Source organism: Phyllobates terribilis, unplaced genomic scaffold (genome assembly GCF_046119375.1).
Source record: "Phyllobates terribilis strain yellow unplaced genomic scaffold, ASM4611937v1 Scaffold_358__1_contigs__length_1942743, whole genome shotgun sequence".
Lineage (NCBI taxonomy): Eukaryota > Metazoa > Chordata > Amphibia > Anura > Dendrobatidae > Phyllobates > Phyllobates terribilis.
Genome location: NW_027363118.1, coordinates 1207869 through 1234840, shown reverse-complemented (window position 1 = coordinate 1234840; position 26972 = coordinate 1207869). Strand labels below are relative to the sequence as shown.

At 51.2% G+C, this 26972-nt stretch overlaps 1 protein-coding gene across 2 annotated transcripts; it reads left to right on the top strand.

The window, feature by feature from the left end:
- Positions 1–1159: 1159 nt before the first annotated feature.
- On the top strand, positions 1160–26972 carry TMEM208 (transmembrane protein 208). 2 transcript variants are annotated; one of them, XM_073666659.1, is made up of 6 exons: positions 1160–1314; positions 8504–8599; positions 8759–8818; positions 8929–9065; positions 11194–11278; positions 26664–26972. In XM_073666659.1, exons 1-6 carry the CDS (start codon positions 1309–1311, stop codon positions 26802–26804), a joined length of 525 nt encoding a protein of 174 aa, XP_073522760.1. In that variant the 5' UTR covers positions 1160–1308; the 3' UTR covers positions 26805–26972. The 2 variants fall into 2 exon arrangements, with proteins under 2 accessions (XP_073522760.1, XP_073522761.1); XM_073666660.1 differs by lacking the exon at positions 1160–1314 and having other exon boundaries at positions 8506–8599; positions 8677–8818.

Here is a 26972-nt window from a genome sequence, read left to right as displayed (position 1 = left end):
ACACCCCCCAAATCCCACCACACACCCCATTATACACCCCCCAAATCCCACCCCCCCTCATTATACACCCCCAAAATCCCACCACACTCCTCATTATACACCTCCCAAATCCCACGACACCCCCCCATTATACATCTCCCAAATCCCCCCCTCATTATACACCCCCCAAATCCCACCACCCCCCTCATTATACACCCCCCAAATCCCACCACACACCCCATTATACACCCCCCAAATCCCACCCCCCCTCATTATACACCCCCCAAATCCCACCACTTCCCTCATTATACAACCCCCAAATCCCACCACACCCCCCATTATACACCCACCAAATCCCACCACACACCCCTCATTATACACTCCCCAAATCCCACCACACACCCCATTATACACCCCCCAAATCCCACCACCCCCTCATTATACACCCCCCAAATCCCACCACCCCCCTCGTTATACACCCCCCAAATCCCACCACTTCCCTCATTATACAACCCCCAAATCCCACCACACCCCCATTATACACCCCCCAAATCCCACCACACACCCCTCATTATACACTCCCCAAATCCCACCACACACCCCATTATACACTCCCCAAATCCCACCACCCCCATTATACACCCCCCAAATCCCACCCCCCCTCATTATACACCCCCAAAATCCCACCACACTCCTCATTATACACCTCCCAAATCCCACCACACCCCCCATTATACATCTCCCAAACCCCCCCTCATTATACACCGCCCAAATCCCACCACCCCCCTCATTATACACCCCCCAAATCCCACCACACACCCATTATACACCTCCAAAACTAAACACACCCCATTATACACCCCCCAAATCCCACCACACCCCCATTATACACCTGCAAAACTAAACACACCCCATTATACACCACCCAAATCCCACCACACCCATTATACACCTTAAAAATCCAACCACCCCCCTCATTATACACTCCCCTCCTCCTCCTCCTCTCCTTTTCTCCTCTCCTTTTCTCCTCTCTTTCTCCTCTCTTTCTCCTCTCTTTCTCCTCTCTTTCTCCTCTCTTTCTCCTCTCTTTCTCCTCTCTTCCTCCTCTCCTCCTCCTCTCCTCCTTCCACCCTCTGCCCCATAGTCGCGCCTCCAGCGGTTTCCTTTCAATGGCTCGCGCCGCTCTGGGAGGAGTCACTACACGTAGCCAATGACGTCATCCCTGCCCGGAGCGCCTCCATTCTAGACCCTGTACCTCTTCCTTCCTTTTGCGCTTACTGGTGACGTCATTTTCCAGCGGCTGTGCTGAGCTGGAGATGTGCTGCAGTCATGGCGGTGAGAACAGGAGATTCATTGCAACTGATTATGTATCCTGACCAGAGCTGCTCCGATTTACCACCGCTCCCAGGGGCCTGCGCCCCCGATCTACCACCGCTCCCAGGGACCCGCGCCCCCGATCTACCACCGCTCCCAGGGACCCGCGCCCCCGATCTACCACCGCTCCCAGGGACCCGCGCCCCCGATCTACCACCGCTCCCAGGGACCCGCGCCCCCGATCTACCGCCGCTCCCAGTGACCTGCGCCCCCGATCTACCACCGCTCCCAGTGACCTGCGCCCCCGATCTACCGCCGCTCCCAGTGACCTGCGCCCCCGATCTACCGCCGCTCCCAGTGACCTGCGCCCCCGATCTACCGCCGCTCCCAGTGACCTGCGCCCCCGATCTACCGCCGCTCCCAGTGACCTGCGCCCCCGATCTACCGCCGCTCCCAGTGACCTGCGCCCCCGATCTACCGCCGCTCCCAGTGACCTGCGCCCCCGATCTACCGCCGCTCCCAGTGACCTGCGCCCCCGATCTACCGCCGCTCCCAGTGACCTGCGCCCCCGATCTACCGCCGCTCCCAGTGACCTGCGCCCCCGATCTACCGCCGCTCCCAGTGACCTGCGCCCCCGATCTACCGCCGCTCCCAGTGACCTGCGCCCCCGATCTACCGCCGCTCCCAGTGACCTGCGCCCCCGATCTACCGCCGCTCCCAGTGACCCGCGCCCCCGATCTACCGCCGCTCCCAGTGACCCGCGCCCCCGATCTACCGCCGCTCCCAGTGACCCGCGCCCCCGATCTACCGCCGCTCCCAGTGACCTGCGCCCCCGATCTACCGCCGCTCCCAGTGACCTGCGCCCCCGATCTACCGCCGCTCCCAGTGACCTGCGCCCCCGATCTACCGCCGCTCCCAGTGACCTGCGCCCCCGATCTACCGCCGCTCCCAGTGACCTGCGCCCCCGATCTACCGCCGCTCCCAGTGACCTGCGCCCCCGATCTACCGCCGCTCCCAGTGACCTGCGCCCCCGATCTACCGCCGCTCCCAGTGACCTGCGCCCCCGATCTACCGCCGCTCCCAGTGACCTGCGCCCCCGATCTACCGCCGCTCCCAGTGACCTGCGCCCCCGATCTACCGCCGCTCCCAGTGACCTGCGCCCCCGATCTACCGCCGCTCCCAGTGACCTGCGCCCCCGATCTACCGCCGCTCCCAGTGACCTGCGCCCCCGATCTACCGCCGCTCCCAGTGACCTGCGCCCCCGATCTACCGCCGCTCCCAGTGACCTGCGCCCCCGATCTACCGCCGCTCCCAGTGACCTGCGCCCCCGATCTACCGCCGCTCCCAGTGACCTGCGCCCCCGATCTACCGCCGCTCCCAGTGACCTGCGCCCCCGATCTACCGCCGCTCCCAGTGACCTGCGCCCCCGATCTACCGCCGCTCCCAGTGACCTGCGCCCCCGATCTACCGCCGCTCCCAGTGACCTGCGCCCCCGATCTACCGCCGCTCCCAGTGACCTGCGCCCCCGATCTACCGCCGCTCCCAGTGACCTGCGCCCCCCGATCTACCGCCGCTCCCAGTGACCTGCGCCCCCCGATCTACCGCCGCTCCCAGTGACCTGCGCCCCCCGATCTACCGCCGCTCCCAGTGACCTGCGCCCCCCGATCTACCGCCGCTCCCAGTGACCTGCGCCCCCCGATCTACCGCCGCTCCCAGTGACCTGCGCCCCCCCGATCTACCGCCGCTCCCAGTGACCTGCGCCCCCCGATCTACCACCGCTCCCAGTGACCTGCGCCCCCGATCTACCACCGCTCCCAGTGACCTGCGCCCCCGATCTACCACCGCTCCCAGTGACCTGCGCCCCCGATCTACCGCCTCTCCCAGGGACCCGCTCCCAGGGACCCGCGCCCCCGATCTACCGCCGCTCCCAGGGACCCGCGCCCCCGATCTACCGCCGCTCCCAGTGACCCGCGCCCCCGATCTACCGCCGCTCCCAGGGACCCGCGCCCCCGATCTACCGCCGCTCCCAGGGACCCGCGCCCCCGATCTACCGCCGCTCCCAGGGACCCGCGCCCCCGATCTACCGCCGCTCCCAGGGACCCGCGCCCCCGATCTACCGCCGCTCCCAGGGACCCGCGCCCCCGATCTACCGCCGCTCCCAGGGACCCGCGCCCCCGATCTACCGCCGCTCCCAGGGACCCGCGCCCCCGATCTACCGCCGCCCCCGATCTACCGCCGCTCCCAGTGACCCGCGCCCCCGATCTACCACCGCTCCCAGTGACCTGCGCCCCCTGACCTGCCGCCGCTCCCGGTGACCTGCGCCGGTGACCTGCGCCGCCGACCTGCCGCCGCTCCCGGTGACCTGCGCCGCCGACCTGCCGCCGCTCCCGGTGACCTGCGCCGCCGACCTGCCGCCGCTCCCGGTGACCTGCGCCGCCGACCTGCCGCCGCTCCCGGTGACCAGAATGATAATTTCCTTGATAATTTCATAACTTTCCCAAATTTTTATGAAAACATTTACAGCACATCCTGCATTGTACTCCTGCCCCCAATGTATTATATATTGTACTACCGCCCCCAGTGTATTATATATTGTACTACCGCCCCCAGTGTATTATATATTGTACTACCGCCCCCAATGTATTATATATTATACTACCGCCCCCAATGTATTATATATTGTACTACCGCCCCCAATGTATTATATATTATACTACCGCCCCCAATGTATTATATATTATACTACTGCTCCCAATGTATTATATATTATACTACTGCTCCCAATGTATTATATATTATACTACCGCCCCCAATGTATTATATATTATACTACCGCCCCCAATGTATTATATATTATACTACTGCCTCAATGTATTATATATTATACTACTGCCCCCAATGTATTATATATTGTACTACCGCCCCCAATGTATTATATATTATACTACCGCCCCCAATGTATTATATATTGTACTACCGCCCCCAATGTATTATATATTGTACTACCGCCCCCAGTGTATTATATATTATACTACTGCCTCAATGTATTATATATTATACTACCGCCCCCAATGTATTATATATTATACTACCGCCCCCAATGTATTATATATTGTACTACCGCCCCCAGTGTATTATATATTGTACTACCGCCCCCAATGTATTATATATTGTACTACCGCCCCCAGTGTATTATATATTATACTACTGCCTCAATGTATTATATATTATACTACCGCCCCCAATGTATTATATATTATACTACCGCCCCCAATGTATTATATATTATACTACCGCCCCCAGTGTATTATATATTGTACTACCGCCCCCAATGTATTATATATTGTACTACCGCCCCCAATGTATTATATATTATACTACCGCCCCCAATGTATTATATATTATCCTACCGCCCCCAATGTATTATATATTATACTACTGCCCCCAATGTATTATATATTATACTACCGCCCCCAATGTATTATATATTATACTACTGCCCCCAATGTATTATATATTATACTACTGCCCCCAATGTATTATATATTATACTACTGCCCCCAATGTATTATATATTATACTACTGCCCCCAATGTATTATATATTATACTACTGCCCCCAATGTATTATATATTGTACTACCGCCCCCAATGTATTATATATTGTACTACCGCCCCCAATGTATTATATATTATACTACCGCCCCCAATGTATTATATATTATACTACCGCCCCCAATGTATTATATATTATACTACCGCCCCCAATGTATTATATATTATACTACCGCCCCCAATGTATTATATATTATACTACCGCCCCCCAATGTATTATATATTATACTACCGCCCCCCAATGTATTATATATTATACTACCGCCCCCCAATGTATTATATATTATACTACCGCCTCCAATGTATTATATATTATACTACTGCCCCCAATGTATTATATATTATACTACTGCCCCCAATGTATTATATATTATACTACCGCCCCCAATGTATTATATATTGTACTACTGCCTCCAATGTATTATATATTATACTACTGCCCCCAATGTATTATATATTATACTACTGCCCCCAATGTATTATATATTATACTACCGCCCCCAATGTATTATATATTGTACTACTGCCTCCAATGTATTATATATTATACTACCGCCCCCCAATGTATTATATATTATACTACCGCCTCCAATGTATTATATATTATACTACTGCCCCCAATGTATTATATATTATACTACTGCCCCCAATGTATTATATATTATACTACCGCCCCCAATGTATTATATATTGTACTACTGCCTCCAATGTATTATATATTATACTACCGCCCCCAATGTATTATATATTATACTACCGCCCCCAATGTATTATATATTGTACTACCGCCCCCAATGTATTATATATTGTACTACCGCCCCCAATGTATTATATATTATACTACCGCCCCCAATGTATTATATATTATACTACCGCCCCCAATGTATTATATATTATACTACCGCCCCCAATGTATTATATATTATACTACCGCCCCCAATGTATTATATATTATACTACCGCCCCCAATGTATTATATATTATACTACCGCCCCCAATGTATTATATATTATACTACCGCCCCCAATGTATTATATATTATACTACTGCCCCCAATGTATTATATATTATACTACTGCCCCCAATGTATTATATATTTTACTACCGCCCCCAATGTATTATATATTATACTACCGCCCCCAATGTATTATATATTATACTACTGCCCCCAATGTATTATATATTATACTACTGCCCCCAATGTATTATATATTGTACTACCGCCCCCAATGTATTATATATTATACTACCGCCCCCAATGTATTATATATTATACTACTGCCCCCAATGTATTATATATTATACTACTGCCCCCAATGTATTATATATTATACTACTGCCCCCAATGTATTATATATTATACTACTGCCCCCAATGTATTATATATTATACTACTGCCCCCAATGTATTATATATTATACTACTGCCCCCAATGTATTATATATTATACTACCGCCCCCAATGTATTATATATTGTCCTACTGCCCCCAATGTATTATATATTGTCCTACTGCCCCCAATGTATTATATATTATACTACCGCCCCCAATGTATTATATATTGTCCTACTGCCCCCAATGTATTATATATTGTCCTACTGCCCCCAATGTATTATATATTATACTACCGCCCCCAATGTATTATATATTATACTACTGCCCCCAATGCTTTATATATTATACTACCGCCCCCAATGTATTATATATTATACTACTGCCCCCAATGTATTATATATTGTCCTACTGCCCCCAATGTATTATATATTGTACTACTGCCCCCAATGTATTATATATTATACTACTGCCCCCAATGTATTATATATTATACTACTGCCCCCAATGTATTATATATTATACTACTGCCCCCAATGTATTATATATTATACTACTGCCCCCAATGTATTATATATTGTCCTACTGCCCCCAATGTATTATATATTATACTACTGCCCCCAATGTATTATATATTATACTACCGCCCCCAATGTATTATATATTATACTACCGCCCCCAATGTATTATATATTATACTACCGCCCCCAATGTATTATATATTATACTACTGCCCCCAATGTATTATATATTATACTACTGCCCCCAATGTATTATATATTGTCCTACCGCCCCCAATGTATTATATATTATACTACTGCCCCCAATGTATTATATATTGTCCTACTGCCCCCAATGTATTATATATTATACTACTGCCCCCAATGTATTATATATTATACTACTGCCCCCAATGTATTATATAGTATACTACTGCCCCCAATGTATTATATAGTATACTACTGCCCCCAATGTATTATATATTGTACTACCGCCCCCAATGTATTATATAGTATACTACTGCCCCCAATGTATTATATAGTATACTACTGCCCCCAATGTATTATATATTATACTACTGCCCCCAATGTATTATATATTATACTACTGCCCCCAATGTATTATATATTATACTACCGCCCCCAATGTATTATATATTATACTACTGCCCCCAATGTATTATATATTATACTACTGCCCCCAATGTATTATATATTATACTACTGCCCCCAATGTATTATATATTATACTACTGCCCCCAATGTATTATATATTATACTACTGCCCCCAATGTATTATATATTATACTACTGCCCCCAATGTATTATATATTATACTACCGCCCCCAATGTATTATATATTATACTACCGCCCCCAAAGTATTATATATTATACTACCGCCCCCAAAGTATTATATATTATACTACCGCCCCCAATGTATTATATATTATACTACTGCCCCCAATGTATTATATATTATACTACTGCCCCCAATGTATTATATATTATACTACCGCCCCCAATGTATTATATATTATACTACCGCCCCAGATGTATTATATATTATACTACTGCCCCCAATGTATTATATATTGTACTACTGCCCCCAATGTATTATATATTGTACTACTGCCCCCAATGTATTATATATTATACTACTGCCCCCAATGTATTATATATTATACTACTGCCCCCAATGTATTATATATTATACTACCGCCCCCAATGTATTATATATTATACTACTGCCCCCAATGTATTATATATTATACTACCGCCCCCAATGTATTATATATTATACTACCGCCCCCAATGTATTATATATTATACTACCGCCCCAGATGTATTATATATTATACTACCGCCCCCAATGTATTATATATTATACTACTGCCCCCAATGTATTATATATTATACTACCGCCCCCAATGTATTATATATTATACTACTGCCCCCAATGTATTATATATTATACTACTGCCCCCAATGTATTATATATTATACTACTGCCCCCAATGTATTATATATTGTACTACCGCCCCCAATGTATTATATATTATACTACTGCCCCCAATGTATTATATATTATACTACTGCCCCCAATGTATTATATATTATACTACTGCCCCCAATGTATTATATAGTATACTACGCCCCCAGTGTGGTATATATGTTAGGAGTCGTAGTCAATCCATTTTATACTGCCCCGGCCCTCGCGGCCATGCCATGAGCCGACCCTCCTCATCCATTATTGTTTCTCTTCAGCCTAAAGGGAAGGTGGCCACTAAGGGAAAGAAGCAGATCCATGAGGAGAACAAGGAGACCCTCAGCTTCTATCTGCGCATCGTTCTTGGGGCTTCGGTGAGTGCATCACATGACTTATTCCTCAGCTTCTGGTTGGAGGTCTTGTTCACTCGCTCTGCCACATCTTTGTATAGTGTTTTACCTGCTAGACTCTGGGGGTCTCGGGTCCTTCGCAGTGGTGCAATGTGATGTGATATGACCTCCCTCTGTCGTCAGGCGCTGTATGGAGCCGTCGCGCTGGGGATCTTCTACCATTCGTGTACGTTCTGGAGCTGGGTAAGTCTGCACACATTGGGGTCCACACCCTATCCCACTCCCCAGGTGTCAGACTATATGTAAGAGGAAGTCAAGTGAATTCTGAGACTTGTCATTGTCTGTTTCCGCAGGCCTCCCTAGTCTTCAGCGCTGTCATCTATGCGCTGGCATACCGCTCCATGCGTGGAATGGCTCAAGCAACCTTCTCTGAAGATGGAAGTCTGGTAGATGGTGGAATTGACCTGAACATGGAGCAAGGAATGGCAGAGTGAGCACGAGAGCCCTGGCAATCTCTTTTTGTGTTTCTGCTCGTGCTGGTAACCCGTGCAATCTTCCTCAGAAGTCATGGGTGGATGGCTGCCATGGAAATTTTGTATTGTCCTGGCCAGGCGGTGCCGGGCTGGGAAGTGGTGCGGGGCGGCCGGTGCTGGGCTAGGAAGCGGTGGAGGGACGGCTGGTGCTGGGCTTGGGAGCAGTGCGGGGCAGCCGGTGCTGGGCTGGGAAGCGGTGGAGGGACGGCCGGTGCTGGGCTTGGGAGCAGTGCGGGGCAGCCGGTGCTGGGCTGGGAAGCGGTGGAGGGATGGCCGGTGCTGGGCTTGGGAGCAGTGTGGGGCAGCCGGTGCTGGGCTGGGAAGCGGTGGAGGGATGGCCGGTGCTGGGCTTGGGAGCAGTGCGGGGCAGCCGGTGCTGGGCTGGGGAGCGGTGGAGGGACGGCCGATGCTGGGCTTGGGAGCAGTGCGGGGCAGCCGGTGCTGGGCTGGGGAGCGGTGGAGGGACGGCCGGTGCTGGGCTGGGAAGCGGTGGAGGGACGGCCGGTGCTGGGCTGGGAAGCGGTGGAGGGATGGCCGGTGCTGGGCTTGGGAGCAGTGCGGGGCAGCCGGTGCTGGGCTGGGGAGCGGTGAAGGGACGGCCGATGCTGGGCTGGGGAGCGGTGAAGGGACGGCCGATGCTGGGCTGGGGAGCGGTGGAGGGACGGCCGGTGCTGGGCTGGGGAGCAGTGCGGGGCAGCCGATGCTGGGCTGGGGAGCGGTGGAGGGACGGCCGGTGCTGGGCTGGGGAGCGGTGCTGGGGAGCGGTGGAGGGACGGCCGGTGCTGGGCTGGGGAGCAGTGCGGGGCAGCCGATGCTGGGCTGGGGAGCGGTGGAGGGACGGCCGATGCTGGGCTGGGGAGCGGTGGAGGGACGGCCGGTGCTGGGCTGGGGAGCGGTGGAGGGACGGCCGGTGCTGGGCTGGGGAGCGGTGGAGGGACGGCCGGTGCTGGGCTGGGGAGCGGTGGAGGGACGGCCGGTGCTGGGCTGGGGAGCAGTGCGGGGCAGCCGATGCTGGGCTGGGGAGCGGTGGAGGGACGGCCGGTGCTGGGCTGGGGAGCGGTGGAGGGACGGCCGGTGCTGGGCTGGGGAGCGGTGGAGGGACGGCCGGTGCTGGGCTGGGGAGCGGTGGAGGGACGGCCGGTGCTGGGCTGGGGAGCGGTGGAGGGACGGCCGGTGCTGGGCTGGGGAGCGGTGGAGGGACGGCCGGTGCTGGGCTGGGGAGCGGTGGAGGGACGGCCGGTGCTGGGCTGGGGAGCGGTGGAGGGACGGCCGGTGCTGGGCTGGGGAGCGGTGGAGGGACGGCCGGTGCTGGGCTGGGGAGCAGTGCGGGGCAGCCGGTGCTGGGCTGGGGAGCGGTGGAGGGACGGCCGGTGCTGGGCTGGGGAGCAGTGCGGGGCAGCCGATGCTGGGCTGGGGAGCGGTGGAGGGACGGCCGGTGCTGGGCTGGGGAGCGGTGGACGGACGGCCGGTGCTGGGCTGGGGAGCAGTGCGGGGCAGCCGATGCTGGGCTGGGGAGCGGTGGAGGGACGGCCGGTGCTGGGCTGGGGAGCGGTGCTGGGGAGCAGTGGAGGGACGGCCGGTGCTGGGCTGGGGAGCGGTGCTGGGCGGCCGATGCTGGGCTGGGGAGCGGTGGAGGGACGGCCGGTGCTGGGCTGGGGAGCAGTGCGGGGCAGCCAGTGCTGGGCTGGGAAGCGGTGGAGGGACGGCCGATGCTGGGCTGGGGAGCGGTGGAGGGACGGCCGATGCTGGGCTGGGGAGCGGTGGAGGGACGGCCGGTGCTGGGCTGGGGAGCGGTGGAGGGACGGCCGGTGCTGGGCTGGGGAGCGGTGGAGGGACGGCCGGTGCTGGGCTGGGGAGCGGTGGAGGGACGGCCGGTGCTGGGCTGGGGAGCGGTGGAGGGACGGCCGGTGCTGGGCTGGGGAGCGGTGGAGGGACGGCCGGTGCTGGGCTGGGGAGCGGTGGAGGGACGGCCGGTGCTGGGCTGGGGAGCGGTGGAGGGACGGCCGGTGCTGGGCTGGGGAGCAGTGCGGGGCGGCTGCTGCTTGGTTCTCTAATCTGCTTTTATGTCTCCTCTTTAATTACTAGGCACCTAAAAGATGTGGTGTTGCTGACGGCCATCGTCCAGGTACTCAGCTGCTTTTCACTCTACATCTGGTCCTTCTGGCTCCTGGTGAGTTCTCACGTTTCACTTTTTGTCGGTATTTTTATATATCTGCCCCAATTCATCAAAGCAATTTTTTTGCCCAACTCAGAGATGTGCAAATTGTGGAGTTTTTATAAGGGCTCCTAAAATATATAATACATTGGGGGCAGTAGTATAATATATAATACATTGGGGGCGGTAGTATAATATATAATACATTGGGGGCAGTAGTATAATATATAATACATTGGGGGCAGCAGTATAATATATAATACATTGGGGGCAGTAGTATAATATATAATACATTGGGGGCAGCAGTACAATATATAATACATTGGGGGCGGTAGTATAATATATAATACATTGGGGGCGGTAGTATAATATATAATACATTGGGGGTGGTAGTATAATATATAATACATTGGGGGCAGTAGTATAATATATAATACATTGGGGGCAGTAGTACAATATATAATACATTGGGGGCAGTAGTACAATATATAATACATTGGGGGCAGCAGTACAATATATAATACATTGGGGCAGTAGTATAATATATAATACATTGGGGGCGGTAGTATAATATATAATACATTGGGGGCAGTAGTATAATATATAATACATTGGGGGCAGTAGTACAATATATAATACATTGGGGGCAGTAGTACAATATATAATACATTGAGGGCAGTAGTACAATATATAATACATTGGGGGCGGTAGTACAATATATAATACATTGGGGGCAGCAGTACAATATATAATACATTGGGGGCAGTAGTATAATATATAATACATTGGGGGCGGTAGTATAATATATAATACATTGGGGGCGGTAGTATAATATATAATACATTGGGGGCAGTAGTACAATATATAATACATTGGGGGGCGGTAGTACAATATATAATACATTGGGGGCAGTAGTACAATATATAATACATTGAGGGCAGCAGTACAATATATAATACATTGGGGGCGGTAGTATAATATATAATACATTGGGGGCGGTAGTATAATATATAATACATTGAGGGCAGCAGTACAATATATAATACATTGGGGGCGGTAGTATAATATATAATACATTGGGGGCGGTAGGACAATATATAATACATTGGGGGCAGTAATACAATGCAGGATGTGCTGTAAGGAAAGTGAGGAAATGTCCTATAAATGTCTTTCTGTTCCTGATCTCAGGATCTCAGCTTTTAGCAGAGAGGAATCTGCTGCACTTTACGCACTGGCTCAGCAGTGACCGGGGCTGCACTTTACGCACTGGCTCAGCAGTGACCGGGGCTGCACTTTGCGCACTGGCTCAGCGGTGACCGGGGCTGCACTTTGCGCCCTGGCTCGGCGGTGACCGGGGCTGCACGTTGCGCCCTGGCTCGGCGGTGGCCGGGGCTGCACTTTGCGCCCTGGCTCGGCGGTGGCCGGGGCTGCACTTTGCGCCCTGGCTCGGTGGTGGCCGGGGCTGCACTTTGCGCCCTGGCTCGGCGGTGGCCGGGGCTGCACGTTGCGCCCTGGCTCGGCGGTGGCCGGGGCTGCACGTTGCGCCCTGGCTCGGCGGTGGCCGGGGCTGCACGTTGCGCCCTGGCTCGGCGGTGGCCGGGGCTGCACGTTGCGCCCTGGCTCGGCGGTGGCCGGGGCTGCACGTTGCGCCCTGGCTCGGCGGTGGCCGGGGCTGTGGAGTCCGGGAAATTGAGGAGTCTAAGTTGGAGATTTGGGTCATAGACTCCACAGCCCTTGTTTTTATGCCAGTTTCTCCCAGCTTTGCCAGAATGGGTGAGGATTGGGCAGGGTTAGGGCCGCATCGGGAGCGTGGCACCACAAACCGTCTAATTCATGAGAAGCTGTGCGTTCCTTATGCCAGAAATCTGATTCCAGTCCTTGGCACACGAGACTCGTCAGACACTCTGGATTCATTAAGAGGCATGTCTGACTCCAGCACGTCCCCTCATCAGGACCGGTGAGAACATTGTGGCCATCTTGTCCACACGTCACCAGTCCCTGCTTATATCAGCCCTGTCACTGGGGAATAACGCAGGTCGGCACATCTCCACACCGGATACTTGGGGGGGAAAAGGCGATGAAACATCGTGACGTCTTTCATGTCGGAGATCACGACCCAGAAAATATTACACGCCATGAACAACGCCCCGATCTAATCACTGCCCTGAGGCCTCGGGGTCACCAGCCCAGAAGCCTCCACTCCCCCAATCATCAATGAGTCTGTGCCTCCATCGCGCTGGGTCCTCCCTCCTGGAGCAATATTAGTCTTTACCGCAGCTAACCGATTCCTCAGGACAGAGCCAGCAGCAGCTTATAACAGCCAGAGAGGCCGGTCATGGAGGGGGACAATCCTGGCACTGCACTTGTCAGTACACGGGGCAATCGCGCTGGGTCCTCCCTCCTGGAACAATATCAGTCGTTACCGCAGCTAACCGATTCCTCAGGACAGAGCCAGCAGCAGGTTATAACAGCCAGAGAGGCCGGTCATGGAGGGGGACAATCCTGGCACTGCACTTGTCAGTACACGGGGCAATCGCGCTGGGTCCTCCCTCCTGGAACAATATCAGTCGTTACCGCAGCTAACCGATTCCTCAGGACAGAGCCAGCAGCAGGTTATAACAGCCAGAGAGGCCGGTCATGGAGGGGGACAATCCTGGCACTGCACTTGTCAGTACACGGGGCAATCGCGCTGGGTCCTCCCTCCTGGAACAATATCAGTCGTTACCGCAGCTAACCGATTCCTCAGGACAGAGCCGGCAGCAGGTTATAACAGCCAGAGAGGCCGGTCATGGAGGGGGACAATCCTGGCACTGCACTTGTCAGTACACGGGGCATTCTCTGCAGAATCACTTATCAGTTGTGTTCAGATGTTTCCAGAGTTCGTTCTTGTTTCAGAGGATGCTGGTGATTGGTGTAATGTTATGGCTGCTCCCTCTATACAGTGTGTATGTCTCAGCGGCAAGAGGAATCGTCACCAACAGCGTCACTGAGCGCCGGACGTGTCCATCCATGATAGAGCGGAGCACAGACAGCGTCACTGAGCGCCGGACGTGTCCATCCATGATAGAGCGGAGCCCATACAGCGTCACTGAGCGCCGGACGTGTCCATCCATGATAGAGCAGAGCCCAGACAGCGTCACTGAGCGCCGGACGTGTCCATCCATGATAGAGCGGAGCACAGACAGCGTCACTGAGCGCCGGACGTGTCCATCCATGATAGAGCGGAGCACAGACAGCGTCACTGAGCGCCGGACGTGTCCATCCATGATAGAGCGGAGCACAGACAGCGTCACTGAGCGCCGGACGTGTCCATCCATGATAGAGCGGAGCACAGACAGCGTCACTGAGCGCCGGACGTGTCCATCCATGATAGAGCGGAGCACAGACAGCGTCACTGAGCGCCGGACGTGTCCATCCATGATAGAGCGGAGCACAGACAGCGTCACTGAGCGCCGGACAAGTCCATCCATGATAGAGCGGAGCCCATACAGCGTCACTGAGCGCCGGACGTGTCCATCCATGATAGAGCGGAGCACAGACAGCGTCACTGAGCGCCGGACGTGTCCATCCATGATAGAGCGGAGCACAGACAGCGTCACTGAGCGCCGGACGTGTCCATCCATGATAGAGCGGAGCACAGACAGCGTCACTGAGCGCCGGACGTGTCCATCCATGATAGAGCGGAGCACAGACAGCGTCACTGAGCGCCGGACGTGTCCATCCATGATAGAGCGGAGCCCATACAGCGTCACTGAGCGCCGGACGTGTCCATCCATGATAGAGCGGAGCACAGACAGCGTCACTGAGTGCCGGACGTGTCCATCCATGATAGAGCGGAGCCCATACAGCGTCACTGAGCGCCGGACGTGTCCATCCATGATAGAGCGGAGCACAGACAGCGTCACTGAGCGCCGGACGTGTCCATCCATGATAGAGCGGAGCACAGACAGCGTCACTGAGCGCCGGACGTGTCCATCCATGATAGAGCGGAGCACAGACAGCGTCACTGAGCGCCGGACGTGTCCATCCATGATAGAGCGGAGCACAGACAGCGTCACTGAGCGCCGGACGTGTCCATCCATGATAGAGCGGAGCACAGACAGCGTCACTGAGCGCCGGACGTGTCCATCCATGATAGAGCGGAGCACAGACAGCGTCACTGAGTGCCGGACGTGTCCATCCATGATAGAGCGGAGCACAGACAGCGTCACTGAGCGCCGGACGTGTCCATCCATGATAGAGCGGAGCCCATACAGCGTCACTGAGCGCCGGACGTGTCCATCCATGATAGAGCGGAGCCCAGACAGCGTCACTGAGCGCCGGACGTGTCCATCCATGATAGAGCGGAGCCCAGACAGCGTCACTGAGCGCCGGACGTGTCCATCCATGATAGAGCGGAGCCCAGACAGCGTCACTGAGCGCCGGACGTGTCCATCCATGATAGAGCGGAGCCCAGACAGCGTCACTGAGCGCCGGACGTGTCCATCCATGATAGAGCGGAGCCCAGACAGCGTCACTGAGCGCCGGACGTGTCCATCCATGATAGAGCGGAGCCCAGACAGCGTCACTGAGCGCCGGACGTGTCCATCCATGATAGAGCGGAGCCCAGACAGCGTCACTGAGCGCCGGACGTGTCCATCCATGATAGAGCGGAGCCCAGACAGCGTCACTGAGCGCCGGACGTGTCCATCCATGATAGAGCGGAGCCCAGACAGCGTCACTGAGCGCCGGACGTGTCCATCCATGATAGAGCGGAGCCCAGACAGCGTCACTGAGCGCCGGACGTGTCCATCCATGATAGAGCGGAGCCCAGGCAGCGTCACTGAGCGCCGGACGTGTCCATCCATGATAGAGCGGAGCCCAGGCAGCGTCACTGAGCGCCGGACGTGTCCATCCATGATAGAGCGGAGCCCAGACAGCGTCACTGAGCGCCGGACGTGTCCATCCATGATAGAGCGGAGCCCAGACAGCGTCACTGAGCGCCGGACGTGTCCATCCATGATAGAGCGGAGCCCAGACAGCGTCACTGAGCGCCGGACGTGTCCATCCATGATAGAGCGGAGCCCAGACAGCGTCACTGAGCGCCGGACGTGTCCATCCATGATAGAGCGGAGCCCAGACAGCGTCACTGAGCGCCGGACGTGTCCATCCATGATAGAGCGGAGCCCAGACAGCGTCACTGAGCGCCGGACGTGTCCATCCATGATAGAGCGGAGCACAGACAGCGTCACTGAGCGCCGGACGTGTCCATCCATGATAGTGCGGAGCACAGACAACGTCACTGAGCGCCGGACGTGTCCATCCATGATAGTGCGGAGCACAGACAACGTCACTGAGCACTGATCGTGTCCATCCACTTTTAATAAACTGTTTGGTGATTGCCTGAATCCGCCGGACCCGAACAGTAAGGGGTTTGCCCATCACTAATATTAAGCTCTTTGCACTTTTCTGTGGTTTTCATCCATCGGGATATTCAGCACTTTGCACTTTTCTGTGGTTCTCATCCATCGGGATATTAAGCTCTTTGCACTTTTCTGTGGTTCTCATCCATCGGGATATTCAGCTCTTTGCACTTTTCTGTGGTTCTCATCCATAGTGATATTAAGCTCTTTGCACTTTTCTGTGGTTCTCTTCCATCGGGATATTAAGCTCTTTGCACTTTTCTGTGGTTCTCATCCATCGGGATATTCAGCTCTTTGCACTTTTCTGTGGTTCTCATCCATCGGGATATTCAGCTCTTTGCACTTTTCTGTGGTTCTCATCCATAGTGATATTAAGCTCTTTGCACTTTTCTGTGGTACTCTTCTATCGGGATATTAAGCTCTTTGCACTTTTCTGTGGTTTTCATCCATCGGGATATTCAGCTCTTTGCACTTTTCTGTGGTTCTCATCCATCGGGATATTCAGCTCTTTGCACTTTTCTGTGGTTTTCATCCATCGGGATATTCAGCTCTTTGCACTTTTCTGTGGTTTTCATCCATCCGGATATTAAGCTCTTTGCACTTTTCTGTGGTTTTCATCCATCGGGATATTCAGCTCTTTGCACTTTTCTGTGGTTCTCATCCATAGTGATATTAAGCTCTTTGCACTTTTCTGTGGTACTCTTCTATTGGGATATTAAGCTCTTTGCACTTTTCTGTGGTTCTCTTCCATCGGGATATTAAGCTCTTTGCACTTTTCTGTGGTTCTCTTCCATCGGGATATTAAGCTCTTTGCACTTTTCTGTGGTTCTCTTCCATCGGGATATTAAGCTCTTTGCACTTTTCTGTGGTTCTCATCCATCGGGATATTCAGCTCTTTGCACTTTTCTGTGGTTCTCATCCATCGGGATATTCAGCTCTTTGCACTTTTCTGTGGTTCTCATCCATAGTGATATTAAGCTCTTTGCACTTTTCTGTGGTTCTCTTCTATCGGGATATTAAGCTCTTTGCACTTTTCTGTGGTTCTCATCCATCGGGATATTCAGCTCTTTGCACTTTTCTGTGGTTCTCATCCATCGGGATATTCAGCTCTTTGCACTTTTCTGTGGTTCTCATCCATCGGGATATTAAGCACTTTGCACTTTTCTGTGGTTCTCATCCATCAGGATATTCAGCTCTTTGCACTTTTCTGTGGTTCTCATCCATCGGGATATTCAGCTCTTTGCACTTTTCTGTGGTTCTCATCCATCGGGATATTCAGCTCTTTGCACTTTTCTGTGGTTCTCATCCATCGGGATATTAAGCACTAGAATTAAGTCCCGATTAAGTCCTAGAACCATTTCATCTGATCCACAGCGCTTAATATCCCGATGGATGAGAACCACAGAAAAGTGCAAAGAGCTTAATATCCCGATGGATGAGAACCACAGAAAAGTGCAAAGCGCTAAATATCCCGATGGATGAGAACCACAGAAAAGTGCAAAGAGCTGAATATCCCGATGGATGAGAACCACAGAAAAGTGCAAAGAGCTGAATATCCCGATGGATGAAAACCACAGAAAAGTGCAAAGAGCTGAATATCCCGATGGATGAAAACCACAGAAAAGTGCAAAGAGCTTAATATCCCGATGGATGAAAACCACAGAAAAGTGCAAAGAGCTGAATATCCCGATGGATGAAAACCACAGAAAAGTGCAAAGAGCTTAATATCCCGATGGATGAAAACCACAGAAAAGTGCAAAGAGCTGAATATCCCGATGGATGAGAACCACAGAAAAGTGCAAAGAGCTGAATATCCCGATGGATGAAAACCACAGAAAAGTGCAAAGAGCTGAATATCCCGATGGATGAGAACCACAGAAAAGTGCAAAGAGCTGAATATCCCGATGGATGAGAACCACAGAAAAGTGCAAAGAGCTGAATATCCCGATGGATGAGAACCACAGAAAAGTGCAAAGAGCTGAATATCCCGATGGATGAGAACCACAGAAAAGTGCAAAGAGTTTAATATCCCGAAGCATGAGAACCACAGAAAAGTGCAAAGAGCTTAATATCCCGATGGATGAGAACCACAGAAAAGTCTCCGCACCCGACCAATCAGCTAATAGTATTGGTGAGGAGCGCCGCTGCCTGTACGGCTACTTCCGCTGCGAGCAGCTGGGAGATGAGCGGCCGATCGCAGCAGAAGTATCCCGACCCGCAGCGCCGCTCCCCGGTCCTCCCTTGACACCCTAGCCGCTGATCTCCCGACAGTAGCCGCATGGTATTACTAAGCTCCGTACATTTGTGTTCAAAATCGCTGATTGGTCGCGGGCGTTGGCCGCGACCAATCACAGATATGGGCGCCACATTTAAATATCGGCCTCGACCAATCACCGATCTTGGCGCCACATTTAAACACCGCTGTGCTGATTGGTCACGGACGCTATTTAAATGTGGCGCCCAAATCGGTGATTGGTCGCGGGCAGCGTCCGCGATCTATCAGCACAGTAGTGTTTAACTTTTGTGGCAAGATCAGTGATTGGTCCCGGGCAAAGACCGCGACCAATCACCGATTTGTGCGCCACATTTAAATAGCGGCCGCGACAAATTGGATGTCAGCGCCGCTCCCCGGTCCTCCCTTCACACCCTAGCCGCATGGATGTCAGCGGCGCTGCCTGTGCGGATACTTCCGCTGCGAGAACCTGGGACATGAGCGAGCGCTCGCAGCAGAAGTATCCCGACCCGCAGCGCCGCTCCCCGGTCCTCCCTTCACACCCTAGCCGCTGATGTCCCCACAGTATCCGCATGGTGTTACAAAGGTCCGGACATTTGTGTTAAAAATCGCTGATTGGTCGCTGGCGCTGCCCGCAACCAATCACCGATTTGGCCACCACATTTAAATATCGGCCGCGACCAATCACCGATCTTGGCGCCACATTTAAACACCGCTGTGCTGATTGGTCGCGGACGCTATTTAAATGTGCCGCACAAATCGGTGATTGGTCGCGGTCTTGGCCCGCGACCAATCACTGATCTTGCCGCAAAAGTTAAACACTACTGTGCTGATTGGTCGCCGGCAGCGTCCGCAACTAATCACCAATTTGGGCGCCAAATTTAAATATCGGCCGCGACCAATCACCGATCTTGGTTCCACATTTAAACACCGCTGTGCTGATTGGTCGCTCATCTCCTGGCTGCATCGCCGTCCTGCAGATGGGTCCGGCGGTCGAGGTCCTTCTGCTGGTACCGGGCAGGCGATGAGCGCCTCGCGGCGCTCATCTCCCGGCTGCAACGCCGCTGAGCTCCGTCCCGCAGATGAGCCGCTAACGACCGCCATCTTTTTTCAGAAATCCGCGGCGCTGATTGGCCGCTGCCGGACCAATGAGCGACGCGGGATTTCCGGGACGGACGGACGGACGGGATAAGACAATTATATATATAGATAGATCATTCTAGTATGATAACATTGGTCCTGTCCTGTGCTGGGTTTCATAGAATGGTAGAGTTGGAGGGGACCTCCTGGGTCATCTGGTCCAACCCCCTGCTCAAAGCAGGATTCACTAAATCATCTCAGACAGATGTCTGTCCAGCCTCTGAAGACGTCCAGTGAAGGAGAACTCACCACCTCTCATGGCCGCCTGTTCCACTCATTGATCTCCTCACTGTCATACAGTGTCTTCTAATATCTAATCTGTGTCTCCTCCCATTCAGTTTCATCCCATTGCTTCTAGTCTTTCCTTGTGTAAATGAGAATAAAGATGATCCTTCTACAATGTGACAGCCCTTGACATATTTGTAGACAGCTATTAAGTCTCCTCTCAGTCTTCTTTTTTGCAAGCTAAACATTCCCAAATCCTGCAACCGTTCCTCATAGGACATGGTTTGCAGACCGGTCACCATTCTGGTCGCTCTTCTCTGAACTTGCTCCAGTTTGTCTATGTCTTTTTTAAAATTTGATGCCCAAAACTGTACACAGTATTCCAGATGAGGTCTGACCAAAGAGGAGTAAAGACCGATAATGACTTCACGTGATCTAGACTCTATGCTTCTCCTAATACCTCCCAGAACTGGACACAGTATCCAGATGAGGTCTGACCAAAGAGGAGTAAAGACCGATAATGACTTCACGTGATCTAGACTCTATGCTTCTCCTAATACCTCCCAGAACTGGACGCAGTATCCAGATGAGGTCTGACCAAAGAGGAGTAAAGACTGATAATGACTTCACGTGATCTAGACTCTATGCTTCTCCTAATACCTCCCAGAACTGGACACAGTATCCAGATGAGGTCTGACCAAGGAGGAGTAGAGGAGGATAATTACTTCACGTGATCTAGACTCTATGCTTCTCCTAATACCTCCCAGAACTGGACACAGTATCCAGATGAGGTCTGACCAAGGAGGAGTAGAGGGGATAATTACTTCACGTGATCTAGACTCTATGCTTCTCCTAATACCTCCCAGAACTGGACACAGTATCCAGATGAGGTCTGACAAAGGAGGAGTAGAGGGGATAATTACTTCACGTGATCTAGACTCTATGCTTCTCCTAATACCTCCCAGAACTGGACACAGTATCCAGATGAGGTCTGACCAAAGAGGAGTAAAGACCGATAATGACTTCACGTGATCTAGACTGTATGCTTCTCCTAATACCTCCCAGAACTGGACACAGTATCCAGATGAGGTCTGACCAAGGAGGAGTACAGGGGATAATGACTTCACGTGATCTAGACTCTATGCTTCTCCTAATACCTCCCAGAACTGGACACAGTATCCAGATGAGGTCTGACCAAGGAGGAGTAGAAGGGATAATTACTTCACGTGATCTAGACTCTATGCTTCTCCTAATACCTCCCAGAACTGGAGACAGTATCCAGATGAGGTCTGACCAAGGAGGAGTAGAGGGGGATAATGACTTCACGTGATCTAGACTCTATGCTTCTCCTAATACCTCCCAGAACTGGACACAGTATCCAGATGAGGTCTGACCAAGGAGGAGTAGAGGGGGATAATGACTTCACGTGATCTAGACAGTATGCTTCTACTAATACCTCCCAGAACTGGACACAGTATCCAGATGAGGTCTGACCAAGGAGGAGTAGAGGGGGATAATTACTTCACGTGATCTAGGCTGTATGCTTCTCCTAATACCTCCCAGAACTGGGCACAGTATCCAGATGAGGTCTGACCAAGGAGGAGTAGAGGGGGATAATGACTTCACGTGATCTAGACAGTATGCTTCTACTAATACCTCCCAGAACTGGACACAGTATCCAGATGAGGTCTGACCAAGGAGGAGTAGAGGGGGATAATGACTTCACGTGATCTAGACTCTATGCTTCTCCTAATACCTCCCAGAACTGGACACAGTATCCAGATGAGGTCTGACCAAGGAGGAGTAGAGGGGGATAATTACTTCACGTGATCTAGACTCTATGCTTCTCCTAATACCTCCCAGAACTGGACACACTATCCAGATGAGGTCTGACCAAGGAGGAGTAGAGGGGATAATTACTTCACGTGATCTAGACTCTATGCTTCTCCTAATACCTCCCAGAACTGGACGCAGTATCCAGATGAGGTCTGACAAAGGAGGAGTAGAGGGGATAATTACTTCACGTGATCTAGACTGTATGCTTCTCCTAATACCTCCCAGAACTGGACACAGTATCCAGATGAGGTCTGACCAAAGAGGAGTAAAGACCGATAATGACTTCACGTGATCTAGACTCTATGCTTCTCCTAATACCTCCCAGAACTGGACACAGTATCCAGATGAGGTCTGACCAAGGAGGAGTAGAGGGGGATAATTACTTCACGTGATCTAGACTCTATGCTTCTCCTAATACCTCCCAGAACTGGGCACAGTATCCAGATGAGGTCTGACCAAGGAGGAGTAGAGGGGATAATTACTTCACATGATCTAGACTCTATGCTTCTCCTAATACCTCCCAGAACTGGGCACAGTATCCAGATGAGGTCTGACCAAGGAGGAGTAGAGGGGATAATTACTTCACATGATCTAGACTCTATGCTTCTCCTAATACCTCCCAGAACTGGACACAGTATCCAGATGAGGTCTGACCAAGGAGGAGTAGAGGGGGATAATGACTTCACGTGATCTAGACTGTATGCTTCTCCTAATACCTCCCAGAACTGGACACAGTATCCAGATGAGGTCTGACCAAGGAGGAGTAGAGGGGGATAATTACTTCACGTGATCTAGACTCTATGCTTCTCCTAATACCTCCCAGAACTGGACACGGTATCCAAATGAGGTCTGACCAAGGAGGAGTAGAGGGAGATAATTACTTCACGTGATCTAGAGTCTATGCTTCTCCTAATACCTCCCAGAACTGGACACAGTATCCAGATGAGTTCTGACCAAGGAGGAGTAGAAGGGATAATTACTTCACGTGATCTAGACTCTATGCTTCTCCTAATACCTCCCAGAACTGGGCACAGTATCCAGATGAGGTCTGACCAAGGAGGAGTAGAGGGGGATAATGACTTCACGTGATCTAGACTCTATGCTTCTCCTAATACCTCCCAGAACTGGACACAGTATCCAGATGAGGTCTGACCAAGGAGGAGTAGAGGGGATAATTACTTCACATGATCTAGACTGTATGCTTCTCCTAATACCTCCCAGAACTGGACGCAGTATCCAGATGAGGTCTGACCAAGGAGGAGTACAGGGGATAATTACTTCACGTGATCTTGACTCTATGCTTCTCCTAATACCTCCCAGAACTGGACACAGTATCCAGATGAAGTCTGACCAAGGAGGAGTAGAAGGGATAATTACTTCACGTGATCTAGACTCTATGCTTCTCCTAATACCTCCCAGAACTGGACACAGTATCCAGATGAGGTCTGACCAAGGAGGAGTAGAGGGAGATAATTACTTCACGTGATCTAGACTCTATGCTTCTCCTAATGCCTCCCAGAACTGGACACAGTATCCAGATGAGGTCTGACCAAGGAGGAGTAGAGGGGGATAATGACTTCACGTGATCTAGACTGTATGCTTCTCCTAATACCTCCCAGAACTGGACACAGTATCCAGATGAGGTCTGACCAAGGAGGAGTAGAGGGGGATAATTACTTCACGTGATCTAAACTCTATGCTTCTCCTAATACCTCCCAGAACTGGACACGGTATCCAAATGAGGTCTGACCAAGGAGGAGTAGAGGGAGATAATTACTTCACGTGATCTAGAGTCTATGCTTCTCCTAATACCTCCCAGAACTGGACACAGTATCCAGATGAGTTCTGACCAAGGAGGAGTAGAAGGGATAATTACTTCACGTGATCTAGACTCTATGCTTCTCCTAATACCTCCCAGAACTGGACACAGTATCCAGATGAGGTCTGACCAAGGAGGAGTAGAGGGGATAATTACTTCACGTGATCTAGACTGTATGCTTCTACTAATACCTCCCAGAACTGGACACAGTATCCTGATGAGGTCTGACCAAGGAGGAGTAGAGGGGATAATGACTTCACATGATCTAGACTCTATGCTTCTCCTAATACCTCCCAGAACTGGACACAGTATCCAGATGAGGTCTGACCAAGGAGGAGTAGAGGGGATAATTACTTCACATGATCTAGACTGTATGCTTCTCCTAATACCTCCCAGAACTGGACGCAGTATCCAGATGAGGTCTGACCAAGGAGGAGTAGAGGGGATAATGACTTCACGTGATCTAGACTCTATGCTTCTCCTAATACCTCCCAGAACTGGACACAGTATCCAGATGAGGTCTGACCAAGGAGGAGTAGAAGGGATAATTACTTCACGTGATCTAGACTCTATGCTTCTCCTAATACCTCCCAAAACTGGACACAGTATCCAGATGAGGTCTGACCAAGGAGGAGTAGAGGGAGATAATTACTTCACGTGATCTAGACTCTATGCTTCTCCTAATACCTCCCAGAACTGGACACAGTATCCAGATGAGGTCTGACCAAGGAGGAGTAGAGGGGGATAATTACTTCACGTGATCTAGAGTCTATGCTTCTCCTAATACCTCCCAGAACTGGACACAGTATCCAGATGAGGTCTGACCAAGGAGGAGTAGAGGGAGATAATTACTTCACGTGATCTAGAGTCTATGCTTCTCCTAATACCTCCCAGAACTGGACACAGTATCCAGATGAGTTCTGACCAAGGAGGAGTAGAAGGGATAATTACTTCACGTGATCTAGACTCTATGCTTCTCCTAATACCTCCCAGAACTGGACACCGTATCCAGATGAGGTCTGACCAAGGAGGAGTAGAGGGGGATAATTACTTCATGTGATCTAGACTCTATGCTTCTCCTAATACCTCCCAGAACTGGGCACAGTATCCAGATGAGGTCTGACCAAGGAGGAGTAGAGGGGGATAATGACTTCACGTGATCTAGACTGTATGCTTCTCCTAATACCTCCCAGAACTGGACACAGTATCCAGATGAGGTCTGACCAAGGAGGAGTAGAGGGGATAATGACTTCACGTGATCTAGACTCTATGCTTCTCCTAATACCTCCCAGAACTGGACGCAGTATCCAGATGAGGTCTGACCAAGGAGGAGTAGAGGGGATAATGAGTTCACGTGATCTAGACTCTATGCTTCTCCTAATACCTCCCAGAACTGGACACGGTATCCAAATGAGGTCTGACCAAGGAGGAGTAGAGGGAGATAATTACTTCACGTGATCTAGAGTCTATGCTTCTCCTAATACCTCCCAGAACTGGACACAGTATCCAGATGAGTTCTGACCAAGGAGGAGTAGAAGGGATAATTACTTCACGTGATCTAGACTCTATGCTTCTCCTAATACCTCCCAGAACTGGGCACAGTATCCAGATGAGGTCTGACCAAGGAGGAGTAGAGGGGGATAATGACTTCACGTGATCTAGACTGTATGCTTCTCCTAATACCTCCCAGAACTGGACACAGTATCCAGATGAGGTCTGACCAAGGAGGAGTAGAGGGGATAATGACTTCACGTGATCTAGACTCTATGCTTCTCCTAATACCTCCCAGAACTGGACGCAGTATCCAGATGAGGTCTGACCAAGGAGGAGTAGAGGGGATAATGACTTCACGTGATCTAGACTCTATGCTTCTCCTAATACCTCCCAGAACTGGACACAGTATCCTGATGAGGTCTGACCAAGGAGGAGTAGAGGGGATAATTACTTCACGTGATCTAGACTGTATGCTTCTCCTAATACCTCCCAGAACTGGACACAGTATCCAGATGAGGTCTGACCAAGGAGGAGTAGAGGGGATAATTACTTCACGTGATCTAGACTGTATGCTTCTCTTACTACATCCCAGAATTGTATTTGCCTTTTTTGCTGCTGCATCCTTCTGTTGACTCATGTTTAGTCTATGATCTATTAGTATACCTAAGTCTTTTTCACATGTACTGTTGCTTAGCTCTATTCCTCCCATTCTGTATATGCTTTTTTCATTTTTATTGCCCAGATGTAGTACTTTGCATTTTTCCCTGTTATAAACCATTCTGTTGGTTGCTGCCCACTGCTCCAGTTTATTTAGGTCTTTTTGAATCCTCTCTCTCTCTTCTCTAGTATTAGCTATCCCTCCTAGCTTTGTGTCATCAGCAAATTTAACCAGTTTACCCTCAATCCCTTCATCTAAATCATTGATAAAGATGTTGAACATTGCAGGTCCCAGGACAGAGCCCGGTGGTCCCCACTTGAGACATTCATCCAGCTGGATGTGAAGCTTGATGTTTCGTAGGTGTTTGCATGTTTCTGGTCGCTTACAGCTGACGGTCCTCATTAGTCCTTGCTCAGTGTTATTACATGTGTAGGAGTCCATAAGAGCGTGTCCATCTCTTGTGTTATATAGCTGAGGATTGAAAGTTATTAGCAGCAGATTTATGTACAATGTATCAGTGTTTGATGGGCAGTATGGCTGCCAGTGGTGGCCGGAGCCTCGGTGGCCGTTGACCTCCTTTCCTTTCTCCACAGGCTCCTGGACGGGCTCTTTATTTGCTCTGGGTAAATGTTCTTGGCCCTTGGTTCTCAGCAGATTCATCCTCAGCCGCTCCACAAGAGCAGAATGAAAAGCGTCAGCGACGGCAGGAAAGGCGGCAGATGAAACGTTTCTGAGCCTAGCGATGTGCAGACTGGAAATGGACAATGTCTCCTTCTGCTCTTCATGTCTGACAGATGTGGAGGCTTTTCTATGCAAGACTCCCAGTGGTCACTGGGCAAGGCGTGTATCTATAGCGCGTCGGCCGGGTCCAATGCTGCTCATAATAAAGCTTTCAAAGCACA

Bases quoted from the DNA above. Each gene is read 5' to 3' on its own strand.
- TMEM208 (XM_073666659.1), top strand. The intron at 9,066-11,193 runs GTGAGCACGAGA...TTTAATTACTAG, and splicing joins ATGGAGCAAGGAATGGCAGA to GCACCTAAAAGATGTGGTGT. The intron at 11,279-26,663 runs GTGAGTTCTCAC...CTTTCTCCACAG, and splicing joins TCTGGTCCTTCTGGCTCCTG to GCTCCTGGACGGGCTCTTTA.